Source organism: Melanostigma gelatinosum, assembly GCF_949748355.1.
Source record: "Melanostigma gelatinosum genome assembly, chromosome: 15".
NCBI classification, from domain to species: domain Eukaryota; kingdom Metazoa; phylum Chordata; class Actinopteri; order Perciformes; family Zoarcidae; genus Melanostigma; species Melanostigma gelatinosum.
Window position 1 is genome coordinate 22,864,451 of NC_136648.1, and position 12,637 is coordinate 22,877,087.

At 42.0% G+C, this 12,637-nt stretch overlaps 1 protein-coding gene across 2 annotated transcripts; it reads left to right on the top strand.

Annotated features, from left to right (window-relative positions):
* Nucleotides 1–12,144, top strand: bpnt2 (3'(2'), 5'-bisphosphate nucleotidase 2). Of its 2 annotated transcripts, none has more exons than XM_079284740.1 (8): nt 1–544; nt 900–993; nt 1,717–1,863; nt 2,108–2,267; nt 4,410–4,505; nt 4,705–4,866; nt 6,109–6,243; nt 10,657–12,144. In XM_079284740.1, exons 1-8 carry the CDS (start codon nt 426–428, stop codon nt 10,797–10,799), a joined length of 1,056 nt encoding a protein of 351 aa, XP_079140866.1. In that variant the 5' UTR covers nt 1–425; the 3' UTR covers nt 10,800–12,144. The 2 variants fall into 2 exon arrangements, with proteins under 2 accessions (XP_079140866.1, XP_079140867.1); XM_079284741.1 differs by having other exon boundaries at nt 900–972.
* Nucleotides 12,145–12,637: the final 493 nt, after the last annotated feature.

Here is a 12,637-nt window from a genome sequence, read left to right on the forward strand (position 1 = left end):
GAGGAGAGATGACTGAACAGAGGTGTGATTGTTCCGCTTGGCCCTCGACACCAGCGAGTTAACAGGGAGAATACGGAGCGCAGTCAAGCTGTCCCACCAACGGAATGTCGTTACAGACAGAAACGACGCTCGGTTATTCGGGAAATTTCGTCAGACGTTGCTAAACGGGCAGACAGCTAATCTGAATTAGCCCGTGTGTCGGTTCTTTGACAGCTCCAGCTGTTCGCTACATGACAGTCTACGTGTTAATCAGGAACGTGAACGCCAGGTGTGACGCAGCTGCTCGTTAGCTGCATTTGTTGACAGCCACGTCAGCTAACGTTAGCTTAGCGCTATAGCCCTCCGGTCTGTCATTTTGAGAGCACTTCTGTGCTGTTGGTTCGGTGTTGTGAGTCATATTATCCACCAAAAAGCTTCAAAGGACAATGACTCCGATGCGTGTCCGGCTGTCTCCGCTCGGCGTGGCGATGTTCTGCCTCCTCGGAGTCGGCGTCATCTACCACCTGTACGCAGGGGTCATCTCCAACCGCTGGGCTGCTTTCAGGTCAGACTCCTCTCTCTCTCATTTCCTTACACGATGATGATATAACGTTTTCTCTCACTGCAGGTAACGTTCGAAACCGTGTTCAGTGCCATATATATATATTTATATATTGTAAAGTACAGACTTCAATGTGTCTGCATTACCATCATCTGGCTTCTAGTGGTCTGTGGGAAACACAGATTAGTCTCTACAACATTTCAGCATCATCTAAAAAGAATACCAGGGGTAAATGTTTAAAAAAGTTCCTTCTCTCATTTACTTTCCTGGAGCTGATATGGCTGACACAGTTTCATCAGGTAAAAGTTATTCATTTTCCAGTCATTTCTAATGTTGTTGTGTCCCTGCGTCTCTGCAGACAGAGGAGCAAAGTGGATCTGAGGGACCTGCTGGCTGTCTCGGTGGAGGCTGCTGTGCTCGGTGGCACAGAGGTAAAAAGACTGGAAGTCGGGGTAAAGTTATAGCTGCACTGTTAAGATACAGTTACGACATGGGGCTTTTATTTTGAAAGGGTGGGACTAGGTGGGTGAGAGAGGAGACAGAATCATAATTTGACTGAATATCTCCAAGGCGATTGTTCAATTTATAGCCGTGGATATGAGACCCTACTCTGGAGTGGAAAACCAGGCTGTACGAACATGCTTAATGCTGTTGAGCCTTGTGACACTACTCCTTCGCCAGACCACAATTCCTGCTTAGTAAAAGAAAAGAAAAGCCCAAACAGAGAATCAAACAGACCGCCGGCCGTCACAGACTACACAAAGCTACCTGACTGTACGACACATTACCTCACTGCTGAATGGATACTGAGCAAGTTAGTTACTTTTGAAATCTGTATTTGTCAAAACATTTTTTTAATCTTTGTTTTTTTTACCTAATGTCATACCAAGGACGTGACCCCTTTAGCTCCACACCTTACGGAGTAGTATCCTGTATATTATCACCCGTAGGACCAGTCTCATGCTTGGTATACTTTATAATATTTAGGATTTTCCAGTGCAGATTTAGGATGAGTGTGCTGTCCCCCACATGTTTGACTGGTTCATTGTTGGATGACTATTGGTGATGTTCAAAAACACAATTTCTCACTTCTTTGACTCTGCCGTTTACTTCAGCAAAAACATAATCTCCTTGAGATTACTCAAACTAAAATGCCCCCCCCCCCCCCCCCGCAGGTGAAGAAGGTGCGCCATGAAAATGCCCTGCAGGAGAAGTCAAAGGGCAAGACGCAGGAGGGAGACACTGAGCTTCTGACCATGGGAGACCTGCAGTCTCATAGGAAGATGTTTAACCTCATAAGCAACACCTTCCCTGATGTCACGGTGAGAGCAAATCGCTGTAGCTGTCATCTATCTACCGTGGTAAAGAATACCTGTACTTGTTTGGCAGATCTGAAAACATAACCAGTTCCACTTGTCTAGCCGGTTAACATCACAAACTGGAGACTATTATGAACCAGCAACCAGGCTGTAATCACAGAACCGAGGCTTTGATGACCTTTAGGGAAACTTCATTTAAACATAAGCCAAAGGCACATGACTCATACTTGTGCCTGCATGTGTTCAGGTGAACAGCGAGGAGCATGACAACATGGTGGACAAGGCTGCATCCTGGAACCGGGGCATTCCTGCCGACATACTAGACAAGATAGAGGGGGGCAAGGACGTCCCCGCTGAGAGCGTCACAGTGTGGATCGACCCTCTGGATGCTACTCAGGAATACACAGGTGGGCAGTGTTTGTCTTTGCAGAACAAGCTCATGGGATTCACAGTGAAGGGTAACATTGCAGAATGTTGAGTTTCAAAAACATCATAAATGATTATATAAGGTTTGGTGGGCACACTTGTTTGTCTTGGGTATGTGTTTTTTTGGGAAGTTGACCTAACATTCATGGCCCTTTTGTAGCAGAGTCCTCTTAAGGGACAATTCACCCCAACATATAAAAGAACACATTTCTCCTCTTCCCTATAGTTCTATTCATCAATCTAGATAGATTCGGTGTGAGTTGTTGAGTGTTGGAGATATCGGCGGTAGAAATGTCTTTCTTCTCTCGGCTTGTGGTGCTCAAAATGCCATAAAAATACATTTGAAAATCTCCACGGCAACGTTTCTGCCTACAAATCACGACCCCGGTCACTCAGGATACATCCGCAGACCTCGTTGTGAGCAGTTTCATGTCGGAACTATTTTCTTTGTGCCGAGGTACACCCGCTTACCGTATCACAGCGCAGAAAGAAGCGGGCATCTGCTCATGGACGAGCAGCTCAGGCTTTTGACAGTGAAATCATTAATGGCGTCTCTCCTCGGGCTGAGCTGTAATGTTAGCTAGCTCGGTGGGCTAGCGGTATCGAGTATCATATACATCGAGTACATTGACACAGTTGGTGGGTGTAGTTCGGTAGAAAGAAAACGGTTCAGTGCCTGTGTGACCCACTAGGGCTGGGCGGTATGACCAAAAATGCACATCACGGTATTTTGTAAGACTCTGGCGGTTTCACGGTATAACACGTTATTTTTTTTTCCGAGTTAAAGCATTAATTAATTGATGCCGAAAAGAACCGGCCGGTCAACCGGCCACCAAGCGGTGAACAGCTGTTTGTGTGGCGTGTCTTCCGTTCCGTCACTTCCTGTTTCCTTCACCTACATTCCCCTGGGTCCTAAGCCCCTCCATGTACAGCTTCTTATCACCCTCTATGTACCAACATACATTTATAACAAATACCACACACATTACACGGTAGTCAGCGTTGCATATGTGTCTGACCAAAATACCTTTTGTTGTTCAGTCTTTGTTCATCCTGCATCGCTCTGTTCTGTTCTTTAATGTACCGTTACTGGGGCGACCGAGCCTGTCCCAGCTGTTAGCAGACTGTTGTTAGCGAGCAGTACCCAGGATGCAGTTTGGCGGTGAAATTTTATAAATGTACAATTAGTGTTACAAATAGTTTGTGTCACAAACTGTTGCGTCGTGGTGTTTTGCCCTGTTAAAGAGCGTTAGTTGCGGGTTGTTAATTGTTATGAAGTTATAACCATGACTAGGGTTCCCTCTCAATACACTTAAGACAACTAGCTCTGACCGGAGCGCTCTCAGCGGCGAACAATATATTTTGCTGCCTGTTGAAGAGCGACAGAAGTTGTTTAGCCTGTATGACGGTATATGAAAAATTCATATCATACGGGAAATTAAAACCGGTATACCGCCCAGCCCTATGACCCAGTAGAAAATGTTCAGCGGCCTTTGGTGCTCGGAGTTAGAACCACTATCTTAGGGTCCTTTCACACGTGTGAAACCAAACAGCCGAACCTTGGTCGGATGAAAAGAGGCGGTCTCGGTCACTTTGTTTCTAGTGTGTCTAGTGCTGACAGGTCAGCGTTATGTTATAAGAGTAGCATAGCTCCTTTGTGAGGAGTGCACTGAGAGAACGTGTTTCTGTTATCACACGCGAGGCTTCCCTAGCATCAGGTCCAGCTGGACATCCTGGATCTACATCATGTTAACGGCATGTCCATAATTACAATGAAGAGGGGCAGTGTGCACTGTAGGCCTCGTTAACGTGTACCTGAAACATGAATTAAATGTGTTCTTTCAAACACCACTGCAGTCTTCTTTTTGTTATTAATAAGAACAAAAAGGTTTACAAGACGCACATCTGCACAAATATGGATTTTCCGGCATGTGAGAGACATGCTGACACTTACCTCTGTATCTGGTCTTCTCTATTCATCCGTCTTTGTCCTGGTTCACTCCATGATCCTGTTACCTCTTTTGACCTCTCTTCTCTCCTGTGTCCTCCGGCTGTCTGTATCTATCTCTCCATCTTTCCTCTCAACTCCCACTCTCTTTATCTGCTCATCTCTCTCCTCGTAGAGAATCTGGTGAAGTATGTGACCACAATGGTGTGCGTGGCTGTAGATGGTAAACCAGTCATCGGGGTCATACACCAGCCGTTCACTGATTTCACTGGTAAGTGTGTGTGTGTGTGTGTGCGCCTCCACAACTTTACTCGTGTATGTATTACGCATGCTGCCTCCATGCCATTTAGGGGAAGAACCTGTCAAATTCGCTTTCTAGAGCTGTAATAGTTACGATGGTCGACAAAATTACATGTATTGAACTTCTTCTTCCCCCTCTCTAACCCCCCCCCCCCCCCCCCACCCTGCAGCCTGGGGGTTTGTAGGTCAGGGGTCAAATATGAGACCCCGTCCGTCCTACAGTGTCAGCCCTCCAAAGGCAATCGTATCACGTTCCCACTCTGGAAAAGTAAAAAGCTTTGTTCAGGATGCTTTTGGAAACAGCACAACGATCATAGGAGCAGGTGGAGCAGGTGAGAACATAATTATTATTATTTTTTAAAGTACTGCATGTGCAGACGAAGCTCAAAGGAGATATCTATGATAACCATCATGTGTGCAGATGATCTGGTGATCTTTAGTCCGTCTAGCGCTGGTCTTCAGCAGCTCCTCACTATATGTACGGTGTGGAACATGACATCAGATACAACGCCAGTAAGCGTGCTGTCCTGATCTGTCCAACTAAAGAGGACAAATGTCTAAACTTCCCTGACTTCAAATTGTCTGACAATAATCTTGGTGTCTGTAGTGAAGTCAAATATCTTGGTCATTTTTTAACAGAACACATGTCTGATGATAACGACATTTCCAGGCAATGTCGTATGATGTATGCACAAGCAAACAGTCTCTCACGCAAGTCTGGTCTGTGTACAGATGGAGTGAAGATGTCTCTGTTCAGAGCATATTGTACTCCACTCTACACTGCACACTTGTGGTCAAACTACAGAAAAAAGAGTCTACAGAGACTTCAAGTAGCGTACAATGACGCCATGAGAATACTTTTAAAGAGGCCGAGATGGAGTAGTGCCAGTGAAATGTTTGTGGCTGCACGAGTCAACACTTTCCAAACTGTTTTAAGAAATCTCATGTACAAATTCATCTGCAGACTGAATGACTCTGTAAATGGGATCAGACTTGTTTTAACCAACATAAGGTTTAGCACCACACGCTACCAGTCCCAGCTGTGGGGACATTGGTACAGCTGTCTCTTTGTAAGGCATTGCTAGGCCTATGTACTTTTATTGTTTGTGTCTGTCTTTTTATGTATCTGTCTGTATGGACCCCGAGTCTGAAATAAAGTCTATCTATCTATCTATCTATGATTTCAAGTAGGAACGACCCACAGGGAGATGTGCAAATTAACGCTTAGATTGCTTATTTTTCTTAACTGTTAAAAACGATACTGTCAATTTGATTATTTTTATTTGTTGCAACTCACATGTAGCTATGGGTTATACAGGCTATGTATAAGAGCAATTTGGCTGGTCCACAGAATCGCAGTGCTTTTCTTACAGTGGATATTTTTTTCTACAATACATTTTTGTCAAACACTGGTTTTATTAATAACAACTGTAGGAAAGTCTGCAATCCACTCAGATGCACTAGTAGTATGCCTTATGGCACACTGGGACTCCTAGATAGAACACGTGTCTCTGTCTGTCTCACTCACTCTGTCTCGCTCTCTCTGTCTCTCTCTCTTTGTCTCTCTATCTCAGGATATAAGGTCCTGTCACTTCTGGCGATGCCTTCCAGTGAAGCAGGTTCTATGGACCAGGCAGACGTTTACATCCACGTCACCTTTATTAAGAAATGGGACATCTGCGCTGGTGCAGCACTACTCAATGCACTGGGTAATTCATTTTTTAAATACATTTTATACAAATATTACGAGAGCCCTTTTTGGTTTGCACCTTTTGTTTAGTAGACTACGTTTCAGTACATTCTGATCCGAATGTTGGTAAATCCAGATTGGTGCATGAACGTACGTGACGATTTTCCATCTGAGCCTCACCGACTTCACTCTGCTAAATGCTTGTGCAGCATTTATGTTACCTATGAAAATAAGATACCTTGCACCAGACATAAAGAGCAGGATATCACTTCAACTGCAAAGGAGATCACATACTAAAAGGCCTGTCTTGCGCTAGGGACTTATTGTACCATATTTGGACATGACCTCGATAATTTTTATGTTATCGTTATTATATCAGTGGCATAAAAATGGTCTTACAAATGAGAACTAGAAAATGCATTTCCTGCTGAAAATGCGTTGGAATGCTGAAAGCTGAAATGAATCTCAAAAACATTGCTGAAAATAGATATCCAATTTAAAAGAAAATTGCAAAAAGCTGAATAATTCAAAAAGTTGAAAGATTACAAATATGAAGTTATATCACCCCTCTCCTGAAAGAGCTGAACATTTTGATATTTGAACAGTTTCTGTGGCTTAAAAAAATTCATCAGTGCTGATATTTGTAGTAGTATAAGTTTTAGTATAAGTATTATTCGTAGAAGTATTAGTAGCATTTGAATAAGTACTAGTAGTAGTGATATTTGTAGTTGTAGTAGAAGTATTATTAGAAGTAGAAGTATTAGTAATTAGAAGAAGTAGTAGAATACGTAGTATCAGTAGTCATAGTAACAGCTGTAGTATTGGTCGTAGTATTTAATATCACAGTAGTAGTAGTAGTAATAGTAATGGCAGTAGAAGATGTAGCAGCAGTAGTAGTAGTACTAGTAGCAGTCGTACTAATAGCTGTAGTAGTATTACTACTTTTAGTAGCATGAATAGCATTAGTAGTAGTAGCAGTTGTCGTATAAGTAATAGTAGTGGTAGTAATAGCAGTAGTGGTAGTAATAATATTGATGGTAGCAGCAGTAGCAGTAGTAGTAGCAGCAGTAGCAGTAGTAGTAGCAACAGCAAAAGTTATAGTAGAAGTAGCAGTAGTAGTAATACTATATTAGCAGCAGCAGTTGTAGTTGTCGCAGTATTAGTAAGAGCATTCATTTTTTTTAACAAAAAAGCCTAATTTTGAGCTTGTTTAAATAGTTAATCCATGGGGCTTTTATTTTGAAAGGGTAGTGCTGGGTGGGGGAGTGGCGACATAATCATCATGTTTGACACACAAACAGGTTATTAAATGCCTGTCTTCATCACAAGCATTTCAATTAGAATTCACTCTTTGGGGCTTTTATTTTGAAATGGGGTGTGTGTGTGTGTGTGGGGGGTCCTCTAAAAGTCTCTAAGACCTGAATGACTGTCTGAGAGAGAGACATAGACGGGGAGAGAGAGAAAGAAAGAATTTGTGAGAGAGAGAAGAAAGAATTTGTGAGAGAGGAGAGAGAGAAGAAAGAATTTGTGAGAGAGAGAAAAGAATTTGTGAGAGAGAAAAGAATTTGTGTGAGAGAGAGAGAGAGAGAGAGAGAGAGAGAGAGAAAATAATTTGTGTGAGAGAGAGAGAGAAGAAAGAATTTGTGTGAGAGAGAGAGAGAGAAGAAAGAATTTATGAGAGAGAGAGAAGAAAGAATTTGTGAGAGAGAGAGCGAGAGAGAAGAAAGAATTTGTGAGAGAGAGAAGAAAGAATTTATGAGAGAGAGAGAGAGAGAGAGAAGAAAGAATTTGTGAGAGAGAGAGAAGAAAGAATTTGTGAGAGAGAGAGAGAAGAAAGAATTTGTGAGAGAGAGAGAAGAAAGAATTTGTGTGAGAGAGAGAAGAAAGAATTTGTGTGAGAGAGAGAAGAAAGAATTTGTGAGAGAGAGAAGAAAGAATTTGTGAGAGAGAGAGAAGAAAGAATTTGTGAAAGAGAGAGAGAGAAGAAAGAATTTGTGAGAGAGAGAGAAGAAAGAATTTGTGAGAGAGAGAGAGAGAAGAAAATTTGTGAGAGAGAGAGAAGAAAGAATTTGTGAAAGAGAGAGAGAGAAGAAAGAATTTGTGAAAGAGAGAGAGAGAAGAAAGAATTTGTGAGAGAGAGAGAAGAAAGAATTTGTGAGAGAGAGAGAAGAAAGAATTTGTGAGAGAGAGAGAAGAAAGAATTTGTGAGAGAGAGAGAGAGAAGAAAGAATTTGTGAGAGAGAGAGAGAAGAAAGAATTTGTGTGAGAGAGAGAGAAGAAAGAATTTGTGTGAGAGAGAGAGAAGAAAGAATTTGTGTGAGAGAGAGAGAAGAAAGAATTTGTGAGAGAGAGAGAGAAGAAAGAATTTGTGAGAGAGAGAGAGAGAAGAAAGAATTTGTGAGAGAGAGAGAGAGAAGAAAGAATTTGTGTGAGAGAGAGAGAAGAAAGAATTTGTGTGAGAGAGAAGAAAGAATTTGTGAGAGAGAGAGAGAGAAGAAAGAATTTGTGAGAGAAGAAAGAATTTGTGAGAGAAGAAAGAATTTGTGAGAGAAGAAAGAATTTGTGAGAGAGAGAGAAGAAAGAATTTGTGAGAGAGAGAGAGAGAGAATAAAGAATTTGTGAGAGAGAGAGAAGAAAGAATTTGTGAGAGAGAGAAGAAAGAATTTGTGAGAGAGAGAAGAAAGAATTTGTGAGAGAGAAGAAAGAATTTGTGAGAGAGAGAAGAAAGAATTTGTGAGAGAGAGGAAAGAATTTGTGAGAGAGAGAGAGAGAAGAAAGAATTTGTGAGAGAGAGAGAGAAGAAAGAATTTGTGAGAGAGAAGAAAGAATTTGTGAGAGAGAGAAGAAAGAATTTGTGAGAGAGAGAAGAAAGAATTTGTGTGAGAGAGAGAAGAAAGAATTTGTGTGAGAGAGAGAAGAAAGAATTTGTGAGAGAGAGAAGAAAGAATTTGTGAGAGAGAGAGATGAAAGAATTTGTGAGAGAGAAGAAAGAATTTGTGAGAGAGAAGAAATAATTTGTGAGAGAGAGAAGAAAGAATTTGTGAGAGAGAGATGAAAGAATTTGTGAGAGAGAAGAAAGAATTTGTGAGAGAGAGAGGAAAGAATTTGTGAGAGAGAGAGGAAAGAATTTGTGAGAGAGAGAGAGAGAGAAGAAAGAATTTGTGAGAGAGAAGAAAGAATTTGTGAGAGAGAAGAAAGAATTTGTGAGAGAGAAGAAAGAATTTGTGAGAGAGAGAAGAAAGAATTTGTGTGAGAGAGAAGAAAGAATTTGTGAGAGAGAGAAGAAAGAATTTGTGAGAGAGAGAGAAGAAAGAATTTGTGAGAGAGAGAGAGATGAAAGAATTTGTGAGAGAGAGAGAGAGAAGAAATAATTTGTGAGAGAGAGAAGAAAGAATTTGTGAGAGAGAGAGAAGAAAGAATTTGTGAGAGAGAGAGAGATGAAAGAATTTGTGAGAGAGAAGAAAGAATTTGTGAGAGGGAAGAAAGAATTTGTGAGAGAGAAGAAAGAATTTGTGAGAGAGAAGAAAGAATTTGTGAGAGAGAGAGAGAGAGGCAGAGAGAGCGAGCGAGAGGCTCTCATATTTCTGGCAAACTTTCTCATTTGGAGATTGTCCGATTTTTTATCTTTTACAGCTTACATGACTGTTGTCCTGCTCTGCCATGTCTTTCCTCACCTCTCCCTCTTGTGTCGCGGTGTGTGTAAATGTCACTCGAATCAGGAAACTTATCAGAATACTCATGTCTGATTGGCCGAGATGCAACACGTAACAGCTGCAACAAATCAAGTGTGTGCGGCTTTTATTTTAAAATGGGGTGTGTGTGGGTGGGGGTGGAGGGGGGGGGGGGGGGGAAAGACCTCTGAAGATCCCTAAGACCTGAATGACTGTATGAGAGACACAGAGAGAGAGAGAGAGGGAGAGGAGTGTATGTGCGCGTGTGTCTGTGAGTATGCGATTGAGCCAATTAGTGATGTTGATAAACACACAAACACCTGTGTGCCTGAAGCCATTTGAAAATATTCTTCATAGAGATCCCATTGAAAATAAAAAGCTTAATAATTCAAAAAGTTTAAAAGTTAGAAATATAAAAAGTCATAGCACCCCTCTGGTGAAAGAGCTGAACATTTTAATAGTTGAACGGTTTCTGTAGCTTAAAAAATGAAGGAGGAGAAGAGGGGCACGGAAGAAATAGAAGAAGTTGAATAAAGAAACAGGATAACAATAGTTGGAATGCTTAACAGCATTCCAACAATAATGTATTTTATTTCTGGGAGTGTGTATATATCGTCCAACAAAAGTAATTATGGTTACAGGCCTACAAACAGCCCGATTGTATTTTCATGTTTTTAACGAATGTGTCGTTTCCATCTCTTTTTGGATGTTTAATGGGGGAAGTGCACTGAACCAATGACATGTAAACTCCATGATTGTAGGTGGCCACATGACGACGCTAAAGGGAGAGGACATTGACTACAGTGGAACGCCGCTCAACAAAAGAGGACTGGTGGCCAGTGTTGGTGTGGACCACAAGGCCTTACTGGAGAGACTACCAAACTGGGAACCTGAAAAGCACTGAGACGCGCACAAAGACAGAGCCATTGGTAGTTCGGTCATGTTGTGGAGAGGGCAACATGTGACAGCGATTTTCTATAAGAGCGGCCTGTAACCAGGCCCGCGCCATTTCATCGCCGTGTGACCCCAAACATCCAGTGATCGGATGGCTGGGAGTCACCATCGCGGGCCACCGAGCAGGACTGTGCAGGAACCAACATGGCTGCCGCTGGATACTGCAATGGCTGACACAATGGCTCTGAACTCTCACTCCTGGACATGCACACATACTTGCAGCTCGGAGAAACGGTACACACAAACACATGCTCACAGCGAGCACCGGAGTCCCTTCACCTTCAGATATATATTCAAATGTCACTATTTTTGACCAAAGACTTATATTGGAAAAATAATCTTTAGTAACTACCAAAAGTTGGGATGTTAGTAAGTTGACATACGAGCCTGGGAGTGTTTACAAAAAGGTCAACTCAAAACAACAGCAAATGAATTGGATGTATTAATTTACTGTTGAAATGACTAAATGGAAAAGGGGGGACATTTAAAGGAAATTATGTCTATTATCTTATCTTGTGATCACAAGCCATTCAGAGCAGACTGGGCTTCTTCAGCAGGGGGTGTTAAAGAGACAGGCGCTAAAACTGTTTCAGACAGAGAGTGAATACATGTATATTAAGAGTGGCGGCATGAGAAAAATGTGTTTTTTTGGGCATTAATGCATGTACACATGTTCTAGTAGAAACCCGAAATAAAAGTATGAACCTGAAAATGAGCATGATATGTCCCCTTTAATGAACCGTAACCCTGAGTGAGAATAACGTGGACCTTTTATTTATTCAACACCCTGTAAATACATGTAATGAGTTGGACTGAATTGAAACCATAAAGCACCGTTACTCTCCGATTCTCCACGCATTATCACCTCTCCGGTACCAACTGTGTTGGTTGTTTCTTTTCAATTTAAAGACAGGATGGCAGCGTTGACTGTTGAGGACAAAATCAAGTCCCGTCCAATATGCACAGTCTCATTCAGGACTGGCAGTCTGCCACATGGGCGCTACTGAAGAAAAACAGTTGAGTGGTGTTCTTTCACCCAGAACTCCTTCCTCCAAACCATTTCTGCTACTGAACGATCAGCTGTGCACTCTCCAAACCTGAAAAGTGACACCTCTGTACTACTCTTGACGGAGGACTGTACACTGTGTAAGACCTGTGTACTTGCATGGTTTTGTATTTTGAGTAACTCTTTCAAACCTTACTGAAAATGTCTTTCTGTACCGTCTGCCAACATCTGCATTGTGTCAACAAACACTGACACGAAGTTGGACTTGAATTTTTGCAGTAAAACGTGAGCTCGTATGTATCTTGAGAAAGAAACACTCGTGACCTCACTGACCTGTCTAATGACCTGTTTGTGTAATTGATAACCTTGTACAGACCCAACATGTGTATGGAGGTTACGAGTTAGACGTTCATTCAACTTGTTTGGCTGCAGACTGAAGATAATAGATGATTAGGATACGCTGTCAGCAGGGTAAAGGCTTCATCCTGATGGTGTGATGCTGACAATAAAAAGGGACAAAGACAACGGCCTTCAATGTGGAACCAGAGCTGTGACACCTACAGGAGGTCGGAGTCTTGGTGTGCTAAAATATCAGTTTTATGATCTGAGTGCCTTTGATCCGCACAAGACAACGGTGTCCTACAAGCCACCCACTCAATATGATGTCTGTGGAATGTTTCTATGGTAACGGTTAATATGCAAGGGTGATGCAGCAATAGCGATTTCGATTGAAATGGCATTACAGTAACATGGGAATCACACGAGGAACTGTTATTTAGTTT